The following is a 26,851-nucleotide window of genomic DNA, read 5'->3' as shown; positions in this document are numbered from 1 at the left end:
TCATCAAATCTGTCTTCAGCTGCTGTTCCATGCTGTGTGCGTGTGTGTGTGTGTGTGTGTGTGTGTGTGCGCGCACGCAAAGCAAGAGCAGACAGAAAGTTATTTAATCAAGAAGTTGCTAAACCCAGTCATATTTCTAAATGCTTGGATTTAGAGAGACAAATTAAGGATCATCTGCCCAAGTTGCCAGGCTTCCTTTCTCTCTGCTCCAGAGCTAGCAGTGAGGAAGACATAGGGTGAGCTCTTAGCACCGGGCCCGGTCACTACTGAAGCAGAGAGAATCTGGGAGCAGGAGCACATCCTCTGGGACTCTCGGGGAGGCAGCTACAATGTGGATGACTTACCAGTATGTCAGGCCAGAAAAAAAAACAGGCCAGAATCTCCTGGAGCGAAGTACTCCCTTCTCCATGCCCAACTCCATGCTACAAAAGAAGTGCACTGAGCATTCCAAGCCTCAGCTCAGCAAGGAAATCCAGGAGGCAGGAATGACAAGGGATCTTCTCATGGCTTTGCAGAGTGGCAGGATTAGACCCCATGCCCAGGGTGCCAGCTCCCAGAAGCAGGATGGGTCTCACAGCTCATGACCACATACTCTGTGGGCTACCATGAGTGATTTGATTATCAGGAAGCACAGAATCCAGCATGGATCCTGCATGAGTTTTAGTCTCATAGAGAGAGACACATTTTTGTGCTTGACAAATCTAACTCTCTAGAGAGGCATAATTTAAAAATCAGCTTAGATGGGCTGGAGTCATCCATACTGGTAATCATTCAGAGTAAGAGAATGATTAATATCTATATCCACAAATTCAGAGCAACCTTGTGGCTTTGCCCCCTTGACCATAGAATTATGCTGCAGCATGTTTGTCTCCTGGTTACAGATAATCACAGAGGCTTTGACCCTTGTTTTGGATCAGAGAGAGCACAGTTCAAGTCCCAGTTCCTCCTAGTATAAGCAATAGGAATTTTTGCTCTAGAAGATGAATGAGACCTGCTTGCTGTTCTGTGAAATGTGAGTAATGATTTTCACCAGTGTGGCATCCATACCCAACCAAGCAACTGAACCATTGTAAGGAAAAAGGAGACTGATAGGAACGGCCACGTCTAGTTTCAAGGGTATTTCTGAAGTATTGGAAACATAATTCCAACAAAATGCTTGAAATAGAACAGGTGGACCATCAGGTTAGGGCCCTTTCCACTTCTGGCTTTAGTAAACAAAATTATAATTATCTCAAGTCATTTGAATAGTATCTTTGCAACTTCTGGATAGAAATCATTTTTAAAGCTTGATTTTATAGTTGTAAGAAAATAAAGTTCAGACAAGACTCTGATATCATGTTATGAGGACGAAAGACGGCAGCTCAAAACACACATTCTTTGAAGTGTTTTTCCCAGTTCTATTTTCTGCACAGAGATGCAATAACTCTCCCACCCCCTTTTTAACAGCAAGACTGCCTATTATTCTCTCAAAACAATTAACACAAAAACTTTTGAATTCAGTGAAGGTCAGAGGATTAATGGTTTTATCTGTAATGTGTTTGAAAAGCTAATTAACAATCTACATACAGCAGAAGAGACTGGGAATACAATATTTAGCTTCTCTCTACATGACTGCAGTGAGCAAAAGTGAATAGAGAAAGACAAAGTGAATGTGGAAGCTTCATGGACAGAAGACAAATCCCTTTTTAAAAGAAATAAACCTGAACATACATCTCCCGTGATGGAAGATGCTTCCTTTATTTATTCAATGAGTGTGTTCAGCACCTGCCTTATCTTGCATTATGCTAGGTGCCAGATACTCAGGGTAGAACAAAGTGAAATCCTCTCTTATTCTTTCTTTTGGTTTAAAGGCAACATGATTAACAAAAAAGCCACACTAAAAATTAACAAAGACTATTTTTAATTGTCGTTAAATGAGAGAAAAAGAAATATTCTTTGGGTTCCCCAAACACTGCTTAACATCAATTTACCCTGCCCATTTAAATGCTGACATGAAAACCATAGTGACCATGACAGGAAAAGATGTATTTCTCTCTCATTCTTTTTATTTACTTTTTTAGCAACACCCTTCTTTTTTCAGTTAAAAGTGAGGAAAAGCCAGATACCTCAAAATTCTCTGAAGGACTGTATTTGTCACCAATCTGTTGAAATAAATACTGAGACACGCCCTCTTTCCTTTCTTTGAAGAGTTGTGGCATAAACTGGTAACTTCCTCTCCAATGTTTCACCTAGCTGCCTCTCTCCTCCCTATATATTAAAACAATCCCTTATCTCTTGTTAGCCCAGTTTTAATGGATTTATATTTTACAATATTTATTAGAATGAATTTCTAACTAATGTCCCTCTTGATCTTTTGCTGTGGAGAAACACAGGCAGGATTCCACAGATCCTTGTCTGGACCCTTTGGGGGGCACCCCATCCCTTTCCTGTGTAATTATCCAGACTTCCGGTCAGGATCTGGCTTTCCAACCTCGTTTCTCTCTGTTCATATCTCACCTGTCCTTTTCTGCCCTTTTCCAGGCAATCTATTCTGCTTTTCTCATGTGACCTCAGACGAATGCCCAGGGAAATTACCCGATCCTACCCATGACCCTCACCTGGAGCCCAGTGGAGCTAAGCAGGATATTCTCTGGGGCGCTTGACTGGTCCATGTCTCCTTGGAGCTGTGCTTGACAGACTGTTGTGCCTTGTCATGGTGTATGTTGGTGGCCCCCAGGCCTCATGCATTTGCATTGTGCATTTGTGATTGGTTCATTGACTAGTGCTTGGATTAGGGGTGTGAGTGCTACACTGGCCTAGGCGTGGAGCCAGGATCTGACGTAATGGCAGGAAGAAGGCGTGTTTTGCTCTTTTGCCTGGTTCCTGCTTGCTGTTTGCAGACAACATGAATTGTGGCCCAGCCATGCCCGCCTGCCTTGGAGCCAGCTAAGTGTGGACTGAAACCTCCAAAACCTGTAAGAAATAAATTTTTCCTTTCCCGACTTGGTCTTCAGGTATTTTGTCTCAGCAACAAGTAAAAAATAACTAAGAGCATGGAGAGTTTACCCGAGACCACAGCTCAGCAGAAAGTTGGTAAGAGGTGGAAAAATCGAGGTCCAGAAAGAGCCTGGGCCGTATTCCACATAAGGCTGAATCCAGTGTTCCTCAGCTTGTGAGGGAAGTTACTCAATACTCTTTAAGTGGTCCTTATTTTTTAGCTTATACGCTGTCAGACATAATGTCTGTAATGTTTTCACTAAGTAGATATCATTTCTGGTAACCAGCCTATCTATCGCCTTAAACATTTAATACTTCTTTATGGTTTGTTACATTTGAAATACTCTTTTCTAATGATTTTGAGCTACATTATTTTTAATTATATGTACCACATTGTGTCACAGAACACCAGAGCACTTTCTCCACCAAAAAAGAATCTGTCTTCCCATCTTTCCCTCCTGCCCAATATGACGGGACTCTACTTGGCACTGAAGGTGCTGTTTGTCTTTCTGTGTGTGACTTTCTTTCTCGGACTCAGTGTCCTCTGCATTCACCTATGATTTAGCAATGACAGGATTCCGTGCTCAGCTTACTGGCGAGTAGTATTCCTGTGTGTACATGTAAGACATTGTCTTCATCCATTTCTTAATGGGTACACATTTAGGGCACTTCCTACGCTGGCTATTGTGGCAATACTGTGACGAGGAGTGTGTGCATCTCTCAGCATGGCACTTTCACCTTCTTTGGTTGTGTATACAGTGGAGGAGGAAAACATTGCTTCATAATTCTGTTTCTGTTTCTGAAAACCCGCCATACCGCTATCCATAATTGCTATACTAATTTAGATTCTCGCTAACGGTATGGCAGAATTCCCCTCTATCCACAGCCTAAGTAACATTTGCTATTTTGTCATTGTTGTAATTGCTATTTAGTTACTTCCATTGGAGCCAGGTGGTGTCTCATTGTAGTTTTCATTTGCATTTCCCAATACCTAATGTCATGGTTTATGTCTGTGTCCCCCAGGCCTCATGAGTTTGAATTGTGCATTTGTTATTCATTCATTGTATAGTGCTTGGATTGATGGTGTCAGTGCTCCACCCACAAAGGGGTGCAGCTAGGATGTGATGTAATGGCAGGAAGAAGGTGTGTCTTATTCTTTGCCAGTTCCACTTTGCTGTTTGCAGCCACCATGAACTGCGGCCCTGCCATGCCCGCCTGCCTGGGAGCCAACTAAGTGTGGACTGAAACCTCCAAAAACTGTAAGAAATAAACCTTTCCTTTCCCAACTTGGGCATCAGGTATTTTGTCTCAGCAAGGAGTAAAAAGTAACCAAGACACCTAATAATATTGAATATTTCCCCAGATATCTGTTAGTTTTTTATACACCAACTAATTTGAAATTAATTCATCTAATCAGTCAAATACCTGAAATGTTCCCCCAAACTAGTGGAAAGTTCAAATACCTTTCAGCAATTGAATGACGTCACTATTACAATTTGTACAAGGAATAACTGAGGACAAAATAGTTGACTGAAAGTGTACAACTTTATGTTACAAGGTTAAAAAGAAGTGTTGGATGTATGCAGTATTTGTGGGTTGGAGCTACATTCTAGATCACCAGTCCCTGCATTTATTCTTTGTTTGTCTCAATCAGGGCAGTGGTCATAGGTTTAAAACATCCCAGATCTGCAACAGATACGGGTTAGAATAGGAGGGTTATGCATATTCAAGGACTGTGAGGAGAAACTAGCAAATCATGCAGCAGTGGAGCGAAGCAGTGAGGACTTCAAAGTTAACTTCACCTGACCCTGGCCTCGCTTCTCTGGGCAGCTACCGCTGCTGCCCCACTCACAGTAATATATCAGGACCCCACACAGGCAAATCCATCAGGAAACTAAAGAAGGACAACAACCCTGCGACTTTGCTTGAAACTTGCAGAACTGAAAAACATCTTGTGATCAGGCAATTGAGACCTGATATGGGTCATCTGGCCACAAATTTAGAACCTTCAGACATAGAGAAAAGGCTCCTACCACCTGAAAACACCTACTACCTGGCTACAGGAGCCATTCCTGAATCTGCACCCTGCGAGGTAGAGTTTAGACAGCGGTCCTCCTCCTCTCCATCAGCTAGCCTTTCAAATAAATTTGCCTTCCTTGGCCCAACACCTTGTCCTTCAACTTAATTGGCCTGTCCTGCTGTGAGCAGACAGAGTCGATCTGGACAACAGATGTAAATTATGGGCTACTCAGAGCACATAAGGGACAGTGGTTTCTTTTTCTTTCTAGCTACAGTTACCAGCAAAGGTAATAAATACAACAGCAATGTGAGACACCATGTTTCATGTCTAGGGCTGTCTCACTGTGTATTAATAGTATGAAGAAATAAATAAGTAGTTAATTTTATACTCCCACTGTAAAATGCCACCTTTTCACATCAGAAATTAAAAATGAAGGCACATTTGAACCGAGAAGAAAATCAGGAGAATGGCTGGATTTTGGTTCCTGTTCGACTTGTGAAATAAGACAAATGAGACTGCTCTCTGCTTTTAGCTTTTAAATGTTTAGAATTATGTTAACATGTTTTCTGGCAAGGAAATCCTGTCCTGACATATCTGCTTCCTATATCTGTTTAAAGAAAAATAGCATTGTTCACTCTCTAAAGCAGGCAACCGAAGAGAAGAGTAAGTATCTATGAACAAGTATGGAGGGGGATGATAGCCCCCCATAAGCAATTGGACAGCAAGTAGAGATCCATCAAACATAGGGTTTTGGATATAAAATTTATTTAATAGTTTTCAAGCTGCTATAAGAGTTCTATGACTTTATAAGGTTTATTATGTAGTGAGCAGTTAAGTTGGATACTCAAACTTTCAAATGAAAACTAACAGACAAATGAATGAGTTGGTTAAATCATGTAATATTCTGGCATGAAGCCAGGGGCTGGAGTTTCCAGGGATACCTGAATGTTAGGCTTAAAATATCGTTGAAATCTACACTTTCCTGTTCTCCGTGTCAGCATTATTTTCAAGACAGACTGTCACAATAAGGGGATAAAAGTGAAAAACAGCATTTCTCAGACTGGTGTGATCTTACTCCTAAGGAAAGGGACCATCTTCCTTTTGTCCTTTCTAACGTGTCTGCCAGTCAGAACTGCAGCCTGACCTGCGGTCCTGCAATCATGCTCCTAGGGAAGGGCAGGTGGAGTAAGATGATCATTCAAACCTCATTTAATTCACCTCACCAGAGCTCGGGGGGCAGAGCCCCTCACCAAATGAGCAGGATAAAAAGAAACAGAAGTTCCACAGGGAAGAATGACACCTGCCCAGTGTCAATTTTGCAATGATCCATTGGTCATTGGTGTTTGCTCATTAGCTTTCCTTTCAGCGAGGCTATGTAAGATTTTAACGTTGCCTGTCTGGATTTCCAGTACCTTCAATGCATCAAACTGCACAGAAACTGTCTCACAACCTGCCATCCTTAACTCCTTCCTGCCCAGCTCTCCTTTCCTGTTACTAATTGGTTATTCTGCTCTACTTCTCTCCGTGCTGACGTTCACACCTTTGTGCCTGCTCGCCAAGGCTGAGTCCTTCCATAAAGACCATTTTATGACAAAATTGGATTCATGGCTTTTCTCATATGCATTATATGATACAGTCTCTCTAAAAACAAGCAAATGGTAATTCCAGAATTAATTATCTTCCTGGCTGTGGTTTATAAAGAATGGCTTGCTAAAGACTTCATGCACTGATTGTACCTGTCATTTTGACAAAACCTGAGTGTAGCTAGAACTCAAGTGAAACTGCAAATTAAAATTTGCACATACTTGTGAACTCTGAAGGCTGAGGCTGCAGGTTTGGTTAGAAATGGAGGCAACTTGTTCCAATGACAAATGATTAGAAATGGCAAGGGTGTGTGATTAGAGTTTAGTTAATGGCTGTGCTGTAAGAGAAAAGCTGTATGGTGTGATCTATAGCCATTACCTCATGACTAGCCCTTTAGATCACTTTGAAAATTTGGAATTCGCTATGAATGGAGTGGAGCAATGGTGGCGGCACAGGCAGGTGACCGTCCCTCAGTCTGGGCTCTGGATCAGCTACAATAAGCAGGCCACGGATAAGAAATAGACTTGCTCATTTTGAAAGCTGCTGAAATGTGCAGGATTTTGTATTTGTTACAGAATGACCTTGCCTAAGAGCCAGAAATGATGGTGTCCAAGCTGGGATGCTTCTTAAACACAGTGAAAAGGGACGGTAACCCCGTGTATTTCAAAGGTGAAGGAGACATGTTTTAATAAGATTCAGGAAGGAAAATATCTGTAGACTTGAGACACATAAGTGTAAGGCGAAAGAAAAACAGCTGTGGAAATTTACTGTTGAACAGAAAAGAGCTGAGGATTTGTGATCCACTCAGCGGAGTGGGGAGGGTAGAGGCAGAGGGGGAGAGAGAGACAGAGGCAGAGCCACAGACAGAGGGACAGAGAGACAGAGAAAGAAGATCTGAGGAGCCTTAGGGGTATTGTTAATTTTGAGGTGTATAATAGGTGTGTAAATGAAGATGGTGAATAACTAATTTGATATGTGAGGTATGCTTTAAAATATGGTGAATGCTTACATTTTAAATTTAAAAATGACAGTGGAAGACGCACTGCCATTAATTCCCCTCAAAATACTCCAATTCACTTCAAACACACTGTCCCCTCCTTCCTGCCAGCCTCTGCAGCAGTCCTGGAAGTCCTTTCTCATGCATGCTCCATCGTGATGTCCTCAGCTGACTCCAAACATTTGCCTTTTGTGATCATCTTGACTTTGGAGGTGATCTAGGCCTCCCACGGTGCCAGACCTGGTAACCAGGTGAACGAGGATGTGGCACAATGCCTTTGTGGACTCCCTTTCCATTAGATGGCACTTGGCATGGGCCTTCGCTGGATTTCCTATCACACATTATAGAAATGACTCGCAGAGGGGGACGCCCAGCACTGCTCCAAACAGTGGCAAGCATGATGCATTGTCTGGGTTCAGAACAAAGAGCACGGTTTTGAGGGGAAGCAATGAGAATGTATTTGTTACTGTAACGTTTTGAAGTAAAGCATTCACTGTGTATTCTGATCTCCCTCTGTATGACAGTGCAGATCAGAGCTGGAAACAAATATTTATTAGTCACTGTCCTAACGATGATACTAAGATCATGGTAACCATGGTGACTGTGGCCTATAGTCACCAGGAAAGTGAGAATGGAGAAGGAGCGGGGGCCTGGAATCAAGCATGAGTGTGCTTCTAATTTCAGATCCCAGAAAGAAAGGGAAGGAATCAGGAACCGGAGACCGACAAGGAGGAACTTCAGAGGCTGACAGGACACACAAAGTCCACAGACTGAGGCAGAAGCCAACTTTGGCTGTAAGTGATCTTGGGAACAAAGAATTCACATTCCATGTGATAATATGGGAACTGGTGAAGACAGTGTCGCAGGTGGGAGCCTGAACACTAAACACAGACATGCAGAAAGCAAAGGGAAGGTGTAGACAACAAGAAGACTGGAGCTGTCCAGGGGTCTGAGAAGCAGGCAGTGACCTGGGAAAGGTGTGCGGGCAACAGCTGGACACCACTGCTGGGAATGACCAGTAGAAGTCACACTGTATTTGCAGAGGAAAAAGAGGGGTGGGGTGACACTCCCTGCTCGCCAGTCGCGGTGTTATGCACAGTGGAGAAGGTTTACCTAAAACTGGAGCACTGCTGGTGACTAAGCTATGGTCAGCCAAGGAAAAAGCGTGCAAGCAGATGACCACTGTTAGCAGGCTTCACGGAGACACTTTTCATTTTGCTTGCTTCAGTAAATAGGAAGAACATTTCTTTCAAAAGGTGACAGAGACTAGGAAAGAGAACAGAAGAGTCTAGAAGCATCAGCAAAGGAGGAGTGGACTCCAGATTCCACTGCTAAAATGTTACAGAGTCGCCAGGGAGCGTCATCTCTAAAACCTCCTCAGCAGGGACCTCACAGAGGCCTGTCAGTCCCTCCCAGGGGACCTGGGGGCATGTGAAAGTCTTAGAAAGGAGGGGACCCCAGAAGTTCACCACATTCTACTGATAGATGGCTTTCCAGTCCAGTGCCACTGGGTACCTGTTTTTCTTTTTAATTCTCTGATTTTCATGACTTGGCTCCACAGCCACTTCGGTATCAGCACAGTCTTCCAGGACAAGTATTTTACATTTCTCCTTCTGATGTAGTTCGCATTAGCTTTTTGCCTGTTCATAACTTTGACTTTAATCCTAAGGCTAAGGGCTGGGGATTTAGCTCAGCGGCATAATCACATGCCTGGCAAGTGCAAAGTTGTGAGTTTGAGCCCCCTGCCCCCTAAAAAAAACCCAGAAAAAACAAAAACAAAATTTCTCAGGTTAATGTTGTTAACCAGATATGGATAGTGATCAATCTAATATGTCCATATTTATTGACACAGACTATCTTTTGAGGGAAAAAGTGTGCTTTTAATTACAGAAGCAAGCCTTCTTCAATTACTTAGATAAACTTCCTGAAAATTAATTATAATTATTTTCCTTCCAAGAAACATTTATCATCTGAAGGTTTTTTCTGGTCTTCTTGCATCATAAATAATTACTAACCTATTCTTTCTACCTTAAACTTAGGGCTATTGAAATTTTGCTCTTGAGAGGTCTCAAGGCATTTCTTAGCCCTGACACAGTTGAGCATTTTTTAAATTTATTTATTCAGTTAGTTATCAGGGATCAAACTCACAGCCTCACACTTGCCAGGAAGGCTCTTGCATTGCTGAGCTAAATCCCCGGCCCTCAGTTAATCACGCTTCAAGACCTATAACCCATGATATTTTCCACATCCTTGGTTGAAGCAGGGGTCAATATGCCATGTTCTGCTCCTATCCAGAATAATGACTTATGTTGGAGGACACAAGAAAACCTCCTGGATTCAGGTTCTAGTCAGTGCATTTTTGCTATGGCCCCGTTTCCTGGAATTAACTCTTGACTATGATTTTCATTAAAAGATTAACCTTCAAGAAGATTAGACAAGTGGCTACATTTAAGACATGGATAATAAGGATATAAAAAGTAGTATCAAAGGTTAATAAGACAGATATCCATTTCATTCAGGCAGACTCACTTTGGAAAAATACAGTTTTATGAGCCTTCTTGCATTTAATATGATCTTCCATGCAGCTGACCTGCCTGCATGGGGAAGAGATGGCCACGCTTCTACTGCTTGAACACCTCAACTTTTGTAATTTACTGACTTAAAAGGTGCCTTGTGTCATCTTGAACATTTCATACTGTTTTCTATCTCATTTATAGTGATAAAGTAACATCAGAGATATTCAAAGATATTTTAAGTTGTAAGTCAAAAGACTTCTGCAGCGCTCTGTTACCAAATTTCTTACTTCAAGTCAGTAAAGAACTATTATATCACATCATTGCCATGATTAAAAAATGCTTTAAAATATGTTTTTCCTTTGATTCATTCAGGTATGGTGAATGTGTTTAATGCAGTCGGGGGCCAGCACCGAAGCAGGCTCGCAAGGTGATGTTCCCGGAACAGAAAGTCACCTGGGGAGCCCACTATGGCCACATCACTTAGGAATCCCATTAAATCAAGACTGAAAGACAATAATAAGATTAGGTCTCATCTGTACTGTTTCCAATTGTTTGCCTGTCTGAACAAAGTTTTAAAGAATTTTGTCTACAGTGTCCATAAACATAATTTCCACAATATCACTCAAAAGTATGTGAATTACGTAAATCTAGCCAGCACGTTACTATGAGACATCCTGGAAAAGATTTTTTCCTAGGTTTCAGTGTCTGTAACCAATAATCCTACTCTATTTGTCAATCTTGCCTAAATATATATTTGCAAAACACATAAACATAAGATGATTTTCAAAAACCAAATGCTTTTCAGAGAAAAGCAGATGGTTTGATCAGAAAAAACTATAATAATCTCTTTTCAAAATACAAGGCAGGCACATAGAAGGGTGCTTTTTTAAATAAACATAATATGATCACATATCAATATCATTTATCATATGAACTGGTTATATATGTACATGTAAATATTTAAATTTTACATATAAATATAATTACATATAAATATAAAAACTTTTGAGCTGCTATAATTTGAACAAAATTTTCCATAAACTCTAAGCAAAATAAATGATATCATAATGTCAGGAGAAATAAAACTTAATATGTTTAAAGTGATAACCTCCTGTAAAGAACAATTTGCCATTTCTCAAGGACAAATGAAAAATTTACAGAGCAAAATCAAGTCACTGAAAGTTTTAGTTCATGCAGAATTCAGAATTATTTGCCAGATGCAGTAACTGAAAATATTCTGTGAAAATAGACATAAATGTATCAACTTGAAATAGCATAAACTGAATGAGCTCTGCCCTGAAGTGATTTCACCTGAGGAGTTCAACATCACAATGACATTGCAGCCCACAGTTGCAGCAGGGCACTGTCCCTGAAGAAGTGATCCCTGAAGATAGCGCCAGTAACAGCAGCATCTTGCCCCAGCGAGCACCAAGCACAGTTTGGGGACATATTTTCCCAGAGTTGAAACTTTCAGATCCAATCACCGTTGTGAGTAGAGTTTTAGTGTTCTAACCAGGACCAGGGTTAGTGTTCTAACCCTGCCTTTTCTTTACAAGGAATCTGTGTCCATGGTTTTTCCATACTGAAAACATACACACTTTAGTCCCGGAGCATCTGGGACATTATTTTCTCCCAGATAAGACACATTCCTCCCCTGTGCCCATCCAACAATGAATTCTCAAACCTCACCCCTGAGATTTCTGCCTGTGCGTGCTGCTGTCTCTCTCATGTGGTTCATGTCCACCAGGCTCTCGGTGGATGCCCCAGAGTGAAACTGGACACAAGGTCCTTTGCTCCCACTATAGCCACAGTCACCCCTTCCAGCTTCTCCAGGTTTCCCCATGTTTGGCACCTCTGTTCCAAGCTGCTTTTCTTATGCACTCCACTGATGATGGCCTTTCTCTCCCACACTCATGTCATAGCTTCCAGGTACCATCTGCAAGGTGCAGGACTTTTTGTTCTTGATATATCCATTTCTGAAATACCTGGATTACCATGCACCTTTGCTTTAAAAAAATTATTTTGCCATGCTTTTCAGTTTCTCGATTCTGCCTGAGCGTTCTTGATTCTCCCAGATGTTGGCGTTCTCCTGGCCTGACTGTGGATTCTACTCTTTCTCTTGACTTGTATCCCCAGGCAATCACAGTTATTTCTGGGGCCAAATATGATCTATAGAGAGGACTGTCTTTAAAACATCTGCCCATAATCTTCTATTACATGTTTAGTAAAAATTCAAATGCTTGAAATGCGTCCTCTGCACTTGTATTCTGACTGCTCATGAAATGCACACATACATGAATCATACATGTATACCATGTTCACATGTCAGAAAGTTGTGTGCATCAGTGGACAGTTCCGTACGTGATGTCAGATCTGTTTAAATGTTCTCTCTCGGAGGGGTCTGCTCTAATATGATCTCTCAGTATTGCACCAAATTTGCTTCCTCCATCCTCTGTGCCCCAAGCTATACTTAGGGGCATTTTCCCTCCTCTTTCGTTGTGTTTTCATCATCACTCTGTAAGCTTCAGTATGGTAAATCTGTGTCCATTTATCTTCCTTTGTACACTCAGCACTTAGGGGAACATTTGGCAGTAATAGAACTTGGTACATATTTCCTGCAGGAAGGTATACACACAAGGCGGGTGTGATGGTGCCTACCTGTGATCCCAGCACACAGGAGACTGAAACAGGAGGACTGCTGTGAGTTTAAACTAGGCTGAACTACATAGAAAGACCATGGACTACATAGAAAGACCTTGTCTCAGAAAAAAAATATGTCTGTACATCTGAGTGAATTGATCAATTTGTCCCTTTCTTATAATTTATTTCAGAAAAAAAGGCGTTTTTTTTTTAGTCTCCTAGTCAGATGATTTTGGGGGAAAAATCACATAGCAACTGTGATACCTAAATATCATTTCATACTGTTATCATTAATCAGTTATTATAGCAAAATTATTTCCAAGGCTTGGGATGCTATTCAGTAGTAGAGCACTTGCCTAATATATATACAAGGTCCCTGGTTTGATCCCCAGCACTTCAAGAATTATGTTCATAATAATACTCTTATAAGCATATAGGGAATGGGGAAATTAGTTCCAAAAAAGTTTATCACTGCTCCAAAAAAAGCAGGCAACTGGAGAGACATAGAAAACCAGAAAGTTGTCTTGTTTTTTCTGTGTCTCTCTATTTTTTGCCAGGGTTATGATACTTTCATTATAATGCAAAATAATACAGTGATCTTTTCAAGGAACTGGAATCTCAACATCAAGCGCTTAGAAAATTATTTAACACTCATCATTCCGTGGAGTGAAGAGAGAATATACATCCATGAGTTTCGCCTACGGGCCAGTACAGAGCAACAGAAGTTCCATCACAGTTTCACTTTGGGAGCACCGAGAAGTGTTTTAGCTGCTGAGTTTGCTGAGTTTCAGTTTGGGGGAAACTCACCCATTTGTTTAGTCCTCAAATAATTTAGGCCTTCAAAAGCCATCTCATGTGAACTTTCCCTTCTCAGATATTTCTTAAGGTGTGACTGCTATAGATAGAAGGCGCAGCTTCACTCAACGCCCATCTCCCTCCTCCCAGGTGGAAACATGGGAATGCATAAGGCTTGCGTCTCACAGACTCCTTGCAGGTAGAGCTCGTCGTGGAGACGCTCAGTTCCGCGAGTCAGATGCACCTGATGAAACTGTCAAGCACAAAGGGCCTCCACAAATGAAGACAGGAGTTGCTGGGGCCCACCCGCACATTTTCTAGTATCTGGTTATCGTGAGTATTAAGGAGACAGCTTTGATGAATGTTATGTTTCCTGACCTTTGCTCAATAACCTGGTAACACACCCTAGATTTCAGTTTTCCCATCCTACCAACAGTTTCCTAGCTACCCAGTTATCTGAAGAGTCTCCTGGTATTAACTATAGTGAATGTTATATCTAGCACTAAAACCCAATACAAACACAGGGAGACTTCTTAAGTTTTTATTTCGTTGGTAGGTTGCTTTTTTCATGAAATGCACCTTACAACAAAAATGTCCTGATGATTTTCTAATTTCTCACTGTGTTTGTAAGTAGCAGATGTTTTACATGTATAACTGCAAATATATACTAAACAAGACATTATAATTAATACTCATGTACCAATTACTGTTGTATCTATTAGTACTCAATAGGTTGATGATTTTGTATCATATAATACAAAAAGTCCACATTTTCCTTAACACAGACTATTAGCTCGTATGATTTCTTAGTTTCATCCTGTGATGGGCTTTTAGTAGAGAATAGACTCTGAGCCTTAGTTTTTTTTTTTTTTTTTGCACTGCACTCTAAATGTAAGAATATAAATAAATCTATGCAGTATATAGTCCTATCAATCATATAAAAATCAATGTAATTATAATAATATATCACAGTCAAACATGCATTAAATGTGCTCCTCTGCATATGTTCTGCTGTGTAAATTCCCTACCATTTGGAGGCACAGTGATGATATCATATGCATTTATATTATGTGCTTTTCCATATTTCTTTGACTATTTTAAGAAGAAAAGACATGTTCTCAAGCTTCCTAAGATTTTAAATTAAACTCAATTTCTCTCATTATCTCTCTCAATTTTTATTACTCCCATAATAAACTTCAGACTGGGCATTTTTAAACTATATTGCTGTCATATGAAAATATAGAGAATTATTCTCTCTCTCTCTCTCTCTCTCTCTCTCTCTCTCTCTCTCATCTCCTTCACAAAAACGCATACAAACTTTGAGCATTTGAGAGTTAAGGACTTTTATAAATCATTGCATAATGCAGATTTCCATCAGGAAGTTGAACTGATTTGAGGAGCAATGCTGCTTTATGTAAACAAAAGCAAAAATGTCAGGCCAGCAAACCAAAACCTGGTTTTGGGAAGCATACATGTGTTCACAAAGGCCCGGAGGAGGAGCCACCCTCCCTCCACCTGCCTTGTGACACCCACCTTGCTCTCCGCCTCCGTGGCTGAGCCCTGCTGGCGGCACTGGCAGTCGGCTCTCTTGGCCACAGGGCCCAGCCTTATGCTGAGTCGAGGGCTGCAGTATCACACAGATTCTCCAGACACTTCTCCACCAGCTTTCCCACCCCTCGCTGGGCATAGACAAGTTCTGCCTTTCCCCACAAGGTTAAGACCAAAACAAAACAAGTTACACAACACACACACACACACACACACACACACACACACACACACACTCACTCACAACACACACACCTGATTTTATCAAAATGAAGCACTCCTGGTTTTGTCCTGGCACGCACTGACAGATGCTTTGTGGATCATGGCTTAAGTTTTCTCCTACAAATCTTTTCACCCCACTATGGCCCAACTAAGAACACCTGGTCTGTGCCCATGCAGTCCAGAGCTGCTGCAGACCCACTGACCAAAGCAACCTGTTTCTTAGTATCACAGAGAGTCCTTTGATAAATTCATCTTTCACCAGGAAAATAAAGAAAACTTCAGAATGATTCATGAATATTCAACAATACAATAAACTCTACAATAATGCTCCTTTAATAAGAGAAATGAGAGGTGAGTAATTAGTAATCAACTCTCAGACTTACGGAACACCTGGCTGCCTCTTTCTGCTCATGTTAGGAGCCACACAATCATGCAACACTTAGTATTCTGTAAGTTTTCCTCATCCGTACTGTGATACTGACAAAGGCCTGTCATTCCTATTCCTACCTACTAAGAATAAGCATTGTTAGTTTGGCAACCATGGGGCCCTTCTCTAGTGTGGGTCAACAGCACCTTTACCCCTGGAAAGCTATTCCTCCCCAGGAAGGAAAGACTGACACCCAATTCTCCCATGCCCAACTGCTGTGGACACAGCAGTGCCCACCTTGACATAGTCTTTGACCTCTCTCTCTGTCATCAAAGTGAACTCATTTTCTGGGGTATCAGTTTCGGTTTGCTGTTCCACAAAGAAGATTCAGAAATTTTAGGTTGTTGTTAGCTGACAGTAAATAGTTTTTCCTCTGTACACAGGCCCTGGGAGAGCTGTATTTGAAGGACAATTCCTTCATAACAGAAAGAAATGCAATGCCTCTAATTGGAGGATGGACAGGTTGGAGCAAAATTCTTAGGACAGGAATATTTGTTACCAAACTATAATATTGGAGATGACAATGTTTCCATGTAGATTTAAAACTGTACAACTGTAGAAGTCAATATTCATGTGTGCATGAGAATAAAAACAGGACTAAATTTAAACCAAAAAAAAAATCTTAGCTGTTAAAGAGTTGCATACCCCAGCACTGTCATGGGGTACATCATTCTCTCTCTGCTTCTGATCTCTGGAAGGCCATGTGGCTAGGTCATGCAGCTCTTGTGATTCCACCTTCTTAACCAGGTCAGCCTGTGCCCTCAGAGGCACGGTCAGACTGCCCCTGCCCCTAGGCCCAGACCCTCCCTATGCTTCTGGCATTCCTGTGATGCTGTAATTGCTTCTCTACTCCTCTGAGATCTTTTCAAAAACCATTTCCAGTTTTGCAGACCAAGAATGGCTTTTTCAAAGTCTGAGGAGTGTCTTTTGAAACACAGTCATCAAGAAGGTAGCGCCGCTCTCCCCATTGTTCGTGGAGATGAGGAGCCAACCTTGTTAGCCCCCTTGCTCTGGTTTGTAAAATTCCATCTTCTTATTGGATAAGCGGGGGAAAACATTTTCCTTCTATTAAGAACAATATGCAAACAAAGTGGGACCTATCATACCCTAGTCCAGCTCTGAGACGCTTTCCTGCCTTTCGCTTCAGTAGATTTGAGTTCAAACTGAGCTGTGGTCTCTCCAGCTGACTGGAAGAATCCTGAATAGTATCTTCCTTTAACATTGCATATACCTTTTTGTTGTCCAGTCTTGAATGCTTTAGTTTCTATTCTTTGCTTTGACAGTCTACACATTAGAGGATTTACATAACTATGCACTTTCAGTGCAACACATCGTGATTTTTCATGAAGCAAACACCTTGAACATAATCTAGGAAAATAGAGTGCAGTACCTTTTCTTTTCATATCAGCAGCAGCTTCCTTCTCCCTTTTCTTTGTAACATCTTCTTTGTCTGCTGGTAAAACAGGAACATTATAAGCCCTGCCTTCGAATGCTTACATATTTCAGGGTGACACTAAGATATCTAATTCAGCACCTACACAGGAGTCCCAAGCAGACCGTGCATGAGCTGGCTTGCACCTTCTGAACAGATACACAACCTCAGTGAGCTTTCGGGCCAGAGCAACAAAGTTTTGCTAAGGGAAAAAAAATTCTCTAAAAGCGGAAACATTAAAAGGCATCGTGAATTGTGGTAGAAGTCAGTCAGCTTTCTAAAGTAGATTAAAAGGAATACAGTGAATGCCCCAGAGCTCCCAAGTCACAAGAAGTGCAGTAGAAGCCTTGAAGTTCTGAGTAGGAACATCAGGTCTGCTCTGTGAAAGCAAACCGTTTAAAAACTAAAACAGATACAGCAAGTCCCTCTCTAGTTTCTTCTAATATATAAAATAACTTGCCTTTCTTATTAAATTGAATTAATTAAATAGTAATCTTTATATTTATTTAGGTGGTCAAGAGAGATGGTGACCTGAAGAAAATTGAGAAGCCATCCCTAAGGGAGTAAACTTTATCAGACAGTCACAATTACAAACTTCAAATTCAACTTTACTTGGAATGTTTAGAAAGTCCAATGCTGTCTGGCAATAATGACAGTAAGACTTTTAGGAGAATATTTCCCCTAGAAAATAGTGCCTTCGCCAGTAGTGTAAAAGATGGATACTCATTGGTTCATGTGTTATAATGGCTTTTAAATTCTTTACCTCTCTTTTGTGCTTCAGAAGTAACTTTCTTTTCTTCTTTCTTTTTCTCATCTTCTTTCTCTAGAGAAGAAATGTAAAATATTTTTTTTAGGAAACTTTAATACAAAAGGCAAGTCCAGGTTGGAAGGAAGGATTGGTGAGTCTGATTCAGCCTCTGGGCAGTGTTGCGACTTTCAATAAGAGTTTGTATCTTCAGAAACAGAGCTGTCCCTGTTTGTAAAATGGCAGTACCTTCCTCAAAGCTGGATAATGTTCACCTGGCTCTTGGCACTGCTCCCAGGTCACTGTAAAAATGCAAAATCGTACACTGCTAATGTTCCCAGATCAAGAGCAAGCTGTCTGAGGAAGTTATTTGTTTAGTACCTAATATAGGCTATTGATGCAGAGAATAAAGTAGGATTTCTTGGGAAGGGTACTGCATGTCAGCTGACTTAGCTTTTGTTTTCATACATTCAGTTTCATGAGATAAATGCATGAAAACATATTTTGAGGTTGATGTTTTTCCAGTCTGCTTCTTGTCCACAGTCATCTGTAGCCTGGTGACATTTGTCTGGCAATGTGCTGGGGACACAACTTCCACTGCCCTTTCTGAGTGGCCGTATCAAGGAGCATGCTTAATATTTGCACTTGGGGTTAGTATTAGGTCTCACGGTGTGCCGGGTCATGTGGCACCCTCAAAGTCAAAGTGGGAGCCCCACTCCAGAAATTTGAAGAAGCCCGGCCTCAAGGACAAAGCAGGAGCTTCAAGAGGGGCCTCGCCTTAATCACACAGCAGCCAGACACCTTGGGCACCTTGGCGGAAAGCACAGGTATTTCACATAGCAACAGCATTGTGCTTGGACAGAGTGAAACGAGTGACCGAGATGGAACATTAGTGATTCTAGCCCTGGAAGCAGGAGGAAGTGGGGTTCATGCTGGACGCTGACTGATCTTTTCCTTTAGTTATTAGTATTATTTGCCCTATATTTGAGATGTCTTTCTTTCTGACATTTTTATTTGTCTGTCATTTTAGGCACTGATGTATTCAAAGATTTCCATTACCCAGAACCGTGATAAGACTGTTACTATGCTGAAGATATTCAATGTGCAGTTCTAAAAATGAATGCTTAAATTATCTACTAATGACTGCATCTGATTAAATATAGGAATTAATTCATTCCCTTAGGAATCGAGCCTTTCTACCTACAATATCAAAAACAGCACTTTCTTTCAGCGTTAGAGGTATAATTCATAAAGAGCCCCTTTTCACAACTTGCAGAGACAATCTAGCATTGCAGGAGACATAGATTCACACTTTGTCTCAATGTGTCTGCGGTCCTCTAGTCAGAAGTAGAAAGCCAGGAAGTCAGTTTTTTCTAATTCTAGAGTTAAAAACAAACCAGTTGAAATCCACTTTGCCTTTTTATAACAGTTTAGGCATTTATGATATGCATATAATTTTTAAAATTCTGGAAAAATATTTTTAAGTGTCGTTATATTCTAATTTTATGTAGCAGGGAATTTTCCATCTTGTCTAAATAGACACAGGAATTGAATAGGTATTTTTAAACATTGCCATCTGATGTCAAGAACCAAGAAGGCAGTTCATCAAATTACAGATTAATTACAAATATTTCTAAACCCAGGCTAAATATCAGTGCCATAATCACAAGAAGATCACAACTCAGCATCCAAATCTCTGTCATAATGTAGACGAATAAACATTGCATTTCAAAATTGGGACCAATTTGTTAATCTTACACAGAAGAGTGAAAGTAAATATCTGAAAACAAAAGATAGAAACAGGCTTTTCAATTTTTATCAAAGATAGCTCTTGCACAATAAATTCTACCCTTTAGTTTAATATAGTTGGGTTTCACTGTGGTGATACAGTACTCTCGCCACAGTTCACACTGACTTAAGGCTTCCATTATGTATTCTGTCCATATAACAGCCATACATTGTGAGAGTCGTGAATAAGAGTAGAAGTTCACAAAAAGCAGGTATAAATAATGTCCTTTAATAACATTTTTATGAATTAGACCTTTAAGCTGTCACTACTTTATTCATGGTGAGTCTCATTTAAAACAGCAACTTCTGAAGATTCTGCATTTCTTCAAGCACTGCTGCCCGCGTTCTATAGGGGATTTGGCAGCAGTGGAATTGCATTTTTCATTCTAAGAGACATATCAGTTTAATTCTAACTTACTTGGGTGTAAAAGTAACCACGTTTCTTTCATGGAGACTTTCCTTTGTCTGATGCTTTTCTCCCTCAAGAGTCAATTGTTTCCTCCCTTCCTGCAGGACTCCAGGCACACACATCCCATTTCCTCTCCAGCCTTGACCCCTCCTCCTCCTCTTCCTCCTCTTCTTCCTCCTCCTCTTCCTCCTCTTCTTCCTCCTCTTCTTTCTCCTCCTCCTTTTCCTCTTCCTCCTCCTCCTCTTTGCCAGTTCATTTGGTTACATTTGCAGAAGCCAGACAAAGATCAGCACACTTAACACCACTGGTTTTCAGAGGTTAGCAGTTAATAATGTCTACAGGAAGTGAATGTATCAGCCTATCACCTTTCTCTGGCAAAAATGTCACAAGCCTTGAAATGACAGCTATGTCAAGCTGAGATCACAGGAAAAACTGGCCAAGAGAGAGGAATCTTCTCTACAACTCAATGCTTTGAGCCCACAAATATGTTATTAGCTTCTGCATAAATTAACATGAGATGAAAAGAAAATCAAACTACTTACTTTTTTACTTTCTAAGCCTTCACAATGAGCTTTTCTCTTCCTTCTCAATGTTTTTATGCCATTTCAAAGCCAGAAAACACACAATAGTTAATTATAGTTGTGAAGTTTTCTAAGATGCTAGTTTCTAGCAAAGCAGGGAAACAAATGCAAATCATTTTGGATTTGTTTCTCCCACTTTGCCCAAGATCTTCGTGTAGGTTGTGTGTCTTGCTTCCCTCTCTGGCTGGTGTGACCTCGTGGGTCCAGTCTAGTCAGGGGGACCAGCATCTTCCCTGAGGATGCACCCCAACATTCACGTCATGCCACCTTGTCTCTCTGGAGTGACAGGGTTAGCCTGAACCCGCTTACCGCCTGGCCACAGCACACAAGCAGATAAGGTCAAGTACAAAGCAGATCGTCAGAATTCCCCAGAATTATCCACAGAGGCACGTGGGCTCCTGGAGAAAGCAGGGGGCTGCCCTGGGAGACACTGGTCTGAATTCTGTCCTTGGTCCTTTTGGTCTGTGTGACACTGGACAAACTGCTGTGACATGCTGATTTTCATTTTTCTCATCTGAAAAATGATGCTAATAAAACCTATCTTGCTGACATTGTGAGGACTGGGGAGGAGTGTGCTAAATTACCTGGAGCACAGCAGGTGTTCAAAATGCAATGACATTTTACAAATAATACAAAGCTGACGGACTACGTACTATCTTTAATACTGTTTTTAGATGTGATATTAACTGATCTCTTTGAGTAAATACAAATTCTTATTGTTCTATATCCATAAGCACTGTGCATTTTTCAGCTGAGAAATTTCAGGGGAAATGTACTTCAGTGGAAATAACGTATTTTGATGGGTATCATGCTGCAATGGAGGCCAAGTGGATTTCTGAGTTTTGCCACAGTCAGTTGCCACTGCCTTGTGAAATTAAAGGCAAGCCACAGATCTGTGTCCAACCATAAAAGGTGAAGAAATACTACAATATATTTTAGTTCCTCTTCACCTTTTTTCCAAATGAAATATGCATTATATTTCACTTATTAGCCAATTTTGCTAACAACAGGTGACCTAAAGGGATGTGGAGTAGTAAAAGCTATTGTTTTCATCTGGATTTGATATGGCTTAAATTTGCTAAAGCAAGAGTCAAGCTCATTTTAGAGCCTCAAAGTGAGTATGCATCTCTATCCACAGTGTCAGGTGTGACAAGCCTTACTAGGAAACTAAAACTTGTTAGAGTGAATCGGGAGTAATTAATTCTTAATGAGTAACAATGGACAGATACCAAGTGAGAGAGCTCTGGGCCAATTGGAAAGAAAAGATTTTGTCAGAGTGAAGGTCTCTGCCAAGACCTTGAATCCAGAGCATGCCACAGATGCACAGAGAGCTTTGGGGTGAGAGCTATGAGGTGTACCCAGAGCAGCTTAGGGGGTTTGGTCTCAGAGAATACTGCAGTTTGGGATGAGAATCTCCCATTTCACAGGACTCGCATGGTAACGCTAGCAGGTTTTCTGTGGAGAAGTTACAGGACTCTTAGTAATGGTTTGGAGGGGACTTTGTTGATGGGTAGCAAAAAGCGTCCAATTGGATGACTGGATTTTGTGATCATTGCCACACTGAATTTTGTGGTTATGTTGTAAGAAGAACACTAAGGCTGGGGGGAGAATTCAGTAAAAATGTTACTCCCTTGCCTTGTCCCCTCATTCCTGCTGATCCTATTTGGGATTCTTGAAGTCATGAAACACTGCAGATAGGAAAGAGCAATGCTCTCTAAATTGAGAATTTCATTTGGGTGATCATATGACTGAGCTGGCCTTTCAACCCCCAAATCTACTTTCTTTGCCTTGATGGTTCTTCAGTGATTGCTACATCTATTCTTAGGTTTTGCTTCCTTCTTATTATTAGCTATTAATTACAAAAAGCCACAAACCAGCAATCCTGGGGAACTTTTTTGGTGATCACTTTGAGGGTTTCAGATACACAGCTTAGTTTCTTACGTTGACAAATATCTTTTTAGCCTTATGCCAAACTACTTGCAGTGGCCTGGAGTTTAAAAAGATTGCTTTTTCTAGGACTCTGGATGTGATAATCAGGACTGTAAGAGCCCAGGTTGGATGTGTTGGAACTAAACCCAGGAGCAAACTTCCCTGTGTGTAGGGAGAAGCCCCAGCCGGTGTGGAAGCCTTGTGCTGCACTGTGTATGATAAATATCCCCACCAGTGTCAGTTGCTGGAAACGAGCTTCATCAATGGCTTGCGTCTCACGCCTGAGAGGACTCCGAGCGATGCACTCAGGAAGGAAGGAAATATCCCAAAGGACCAAGGTCTTACTGGTTTAAGCCCAAATTTGTTTATGGTACCAAACTACGTTCCTTCTTTGAACCTCAAAATTATTGTGAGAAAGGGATCTCAATTCATTACTTATTTTTGATGATCAAAGCAAGTTTCAAAATGCCTTTGTTTTGATTAGAACCACAACAATTCCAAGATAATAGGACATTAAGCTTATAGAGTAGAGCACATGACCTTACACTAATACTCACCTAGTTCTAGGTAAAAATCTACACTTCCTGTAACTTGAGAAAAGTGGCCTCAAAAATGGTCAACAGTTGGACATCAAATAACTATCAGAATGAGGATTCTAAGCTGTGGATGACCACAGGTCTGTTCTCTCCCTGCAAGAAGGAAAATGAACCTTTGGGTAGATCCCTATCAGGCATTTGCAAGTTGAGGGAAAAGTGGGAAAGTACCAGCAACTTTTACCTCGTTTTTTTCAAACAGATCTCGAGTCTCACGAGAAAATTACTTGTCCTAATAACAATATTTTTTATTTCTGAATTTGCTACTCAACAAGAAATGCAAAGAGAAAAACAGTTTAATATATTTAACATTGCAAAAAGATCCTACATGAAGTAAATGTAGTATTTCAGGTGAAGGAGGTAGATTTCTCCTGAACCTTTTTAGAATGGTGATTGCCTTAATCTTGGATGGGTTGTGTTTAGAAAGATGAATCCTCTATATAGCAATGAGGCACCAAAGCCAGTCTGGAATAGATTTTATGCTTCTCTCAGGCCTTTCTCTTACCATGAGCAAACACCACCTGAAAGTGTCTTGTAGTCAGACGAGGAACTACATCCATGGCTCCTTGCCTCTCTGGGTAATGCGCCTTGGAACAGTGTTACTTCTTTGCCCTTTCTTGATGCTGCCTTTAGAAGTTTCGTGAAAATTTCTTTTAACCCTTTTAAATTTTGATAACTTCTTGTTCAAGGTCTCTGTAAATTCTTATGTCTTTTGCTACAAGGTTAAAGAAAACATAAATACAGGAGTCTTTTCTAACAGGTTTTCATTTTCAATATCATGTTATTTGTAAAAGAGTACTTTCCCCATATTTTATCTATATAGCTTTTCTACATTTGTCTGTAACTGAAAATGGATTTTGAAAGTACTTCATTACATTTAAAATGTCAAGAATGCCTGAAACATTAGAAAATTGAGCTTTTCCTTCTCATGACTAAATTATTGGTATTCAGAGAAAAATTTGGTTATAAATCAAAGTCAAAATACACTGTAAAGTACCATTTCAGAGATATTGCTATTTTATAACAGATCCTTGAGAAGTTTCTAAACAAATTAGAAAGACTCCACAGTTATTTGTGAATACAATTTGACTTTAAAATTACTGTAAGTTTTTGGTGCATTGGGAATAATTAAGTCTGAGGCCTTTCAGTTTTTAAACATATGCCTAATTAATGGATATTAATTCTTAAAATGAGAACAATTCTCCACTATAAAAATTCAAATTTTCAAGTTGTGATAATTTAGGATATTATACTCAAGTTCAGGTTTAACTGATGAGCTACATACATTTTATTATTGCTCATGGATTATACAGATTTGTATCACATTTCTCTACCTTTGCTTTCCTAATGAAGACTATTTTATTCATGGAAATGTTTTCAGTCAAAAATAAAAGAAAAAAGAAAGAAAACTATCGCTCTTTGATTGGATGAATAAAGAGCTGCCAGGATTCTGTTCTCCATTTGCCCAAAACAACGTGGTCTGGAAGATGCAGTCACTTTTCTCATTGTTTATAGACAGGATGAACGACGTCACTGGCAACAAGCTTACATAATAGAGAGAAATATTTTAAAATAGCAGATATAGTGTGTTCCGGAAAAAAATGGCACCTGTGCGCAACAGGATCAGGGAGGGAACCCCTTCTTCCTTACAGCATGCCTCGTGGGAAAATTCGCTGGTGCAGAGAGTTCCAATTTGGATTCCAAATGGAGAAGGCCGTTGGAAAGTCCAAGCCTCCTAAACGTTCAAGCATTTTATCTAGGACTTACTCTTACGTCTGTTAAAGGAAAAATGTTTCCTGAGACAAGCGTAAGTGCTTTGAAGCAGCACAGCATGCTGGCTCTGAGTTCCACAGAGGTCTCCTTGGTGCGTTCCCGGCTGCTGCCGCACCCCCGAACCCCACGAGCACGACGCCCTCCACGTGGGCTGTCAGACAGGCAGGCACAGAGTCCTTTCCAGGGTGCACAGGGGCCACATTTCCTTTACCTGTTCCTCAGCAGACAGACAACTGGGCTCCAACCTCTGGGATACACGTGAGAGTTCGCAGCCTCTGTGACAAATGTTCTCATGTCTTTTGAATCGATGACCAGTAGTAAAATTACCATACGGGAGTTCTATTTTATATGTTTTTGGTGAATATCCTTCCTTACTTTTCATATCTGTGTGCTAAGCTATACTCACACCAACATAAGGGTTTTCTTCCTTTCCGACTCTCATCAGCAGTTGTGCTCTTTTGGCTTTTTTATTTTAAAGAGAAAATAAAACAAAATTTCAAAACAAGATAATAAGAGGGTAATGATGATTACTATGTTGAGTATTGTTAATTTTAAATTAGTCACTCAGAGTAAAACATTTAACTGCGCAAACAATATTAGCACAAACTTTTCAATGAACTAAGAGAAATTAGTATAACTATCTCAAATATCGTATATGACAGTTAAGATATATATATATATATATATATATATATATATATATATATATGGAGGGGTTGTTTTTCTTTTTCTTTCTCCATTCTCCTATCCCAGTTTCTCTTTCTTGTTGTAAATTCCTTCCCATTTAACAATATCTATTGTACACTTTGGATCTTATCTACTCTTTTAGTGTCTCACACTAGGGAGATAATACAATGTGTTTCTGGATTATTTCAGTTATGAATATGATCTTGGGTTGCATCCATTTACCTATAAAAGCCCCCCCCCCTTATCCTTCTTTATGGCTGAGTAAAAAGACCACATATTTTTTTATGTACTCCTCAGCTGATTGGCATTTGAGTTTTTTCCAAGATCTGGCTATTACAAACTGTGCTGCTATAAACAAGGGTGCGCATATATCCCTGTGGTATGATGTTTTCAGCTCTTCTGGGAAGATACTCAGAAAGGGAATAGCTGGGTGGAATGGGCCCTCCAATTCTAGTGTGAGGAATCTCCACACTGATTCTCACAATGGTTGCCCTAGTCTACACTCCCACCAGCCGTGGAAAAAGGTTCTTTTTTCCCCACAACCCATCTGGCATTTGTTATTGGTCGATTTCTTGATGGTAGCCATTCTTTCTGGAGAGAGATGGGATCTCAGAGTTGTTTTAATTTGTATCACTCGAATGACCAGTGAGTGTTTTTTTGCATATTTATTTGCTGTTTGTATTTTTTCATCTGAGAAGCATGTATTCATGTCAGATGCTCACTTGTATATTGGTTCTTTCAATTTTGGAGGTCTGAATTTTTTAGTTCTTCATATGTTGATGATAGTAATCCTTTGCCTGAGGAGTAGCTAGCAAACATTTTTTCTCACGTTGGAGATTGTTTCTTCACTCTGTGGTTTCTCTTATTGCACAAAAGCTTTTTAATAAGATGTGATCCAAGTTGTTGTTGATGCTGCAATGGATGTTTTATTCATAATCTTTGCCTACACCAGTGTCTTCAAGAGTTTTACCTATTCTATTTCCAGAAGATTTCCAGAATGTTTCTGTTTTAACACTTAAACCTTAGAGGTATTTCAAATTTAGTTTAGTGCATCTTGAAGGATATGGGTCCAACTTTAATCTTTGGCATGTGCAGAGCCAGTTTTTCCAGCACCATTTAGTAAAGAAGCTTTTTCTAGAATGTTTGTCAAAACATTTAGGAGTGCTGGTCATAAATTTCCTCAGATGTT

The 26,851-nt window shown here is 40.4% G+C and overlaps 1 protein-coding gene and 2 long non-coding RNA genes across 22 annotated transcripts in view; 2 read left to right on the top strand and 1 right to left on the bottom strand.

Annotated features, from left to right (window-relative positions):
* Trdn (triadin) overlaps positions 1–26,851 on the bottom strand; it is a 319,660-nt gene that overhangs the window by 151,635 nt on the left and 141,174 nt on the right. For 11 of the 19 annotated variants that reach the window (XM_063235062.1, XM_063235064.1, XM_063235065.1 and 8 more), the window contains exons 11-12: positions 17,921–17,980; positions 17,116–17,178 (exon numbers count right to left, since the gene is read on the bottom strand). In XM_063235062.1, the coding sequence (XP_063091132.1) occupies positions 17,116–17,178; positions 17,921–17,980 (123 nt within the window). The remainder of the gene's footprint in view (positions 1–17,115; positions 17,179–17,920; positions 17,981–26,851) is intronic. The other 8 variants (XM_063235061.1, XM_063235063.1, XM_063235067.1 and 5 more) reach the window with 1 other exon arrangement.
* On the top strand, positions 2,850–11,252 carry LOC134472772 (uncharacterized). 2 transcript variants are annotated; one of them, XR_010042742.1, is made up of 3 exons: positions 2,850–2,954; positions 8,262–8,371; positions 10,466–11,252. It is a non-coding gene; the product is annotated as an uncharacterized LOC134472772 (long non-coding RNA). The 2 variants fall into 2 exon arrangements; XR_010042741.1 differs by lacking the exon at positions 2,850–2,954 and adding an exon at positions 4,138–4,235 and having other exon boundaries at positions 10,466–11,250.
* Positions 18,451–26,851, top strand: part of LOC134472771 (uncharacterized) — a 33,747-nt gene continuing 25,346 nt past the window's right edge. The window contains exon 1 of the long non-coding RNA XR_010042740.1: positions 18,451–18,729. This is a non-coding gene — a long non-coding RNA (uncharacterized LOC134472771). The remainder of the gene's footprint in view (positions 18,730–26,851) is intronic.

The sequence above is a fragment of the Cavia porcellus genome, unplaced genomic scaffold (genome assembly GCF_034190915.1).
Source record: "Cavia porcellus strain 051 isolate PalLab524CR breed Dunkin Hartley unplaced genomic scaffold, mCavPor4.1 scaffold_24, whole genome shotgun sequence".
In the NCBI taxonomy this organism is placed as follows: Eukaryota; Metazoa; Chordata; class Mammalia; order Rodentia; family Caviidae; genus Cavia; species Cavia porcellus.
The sequence above is the reverse complement of the archived record's forward strand: the minus strand, read 5'-3'. Positions and strand labels throughout refer to the sequence as shown.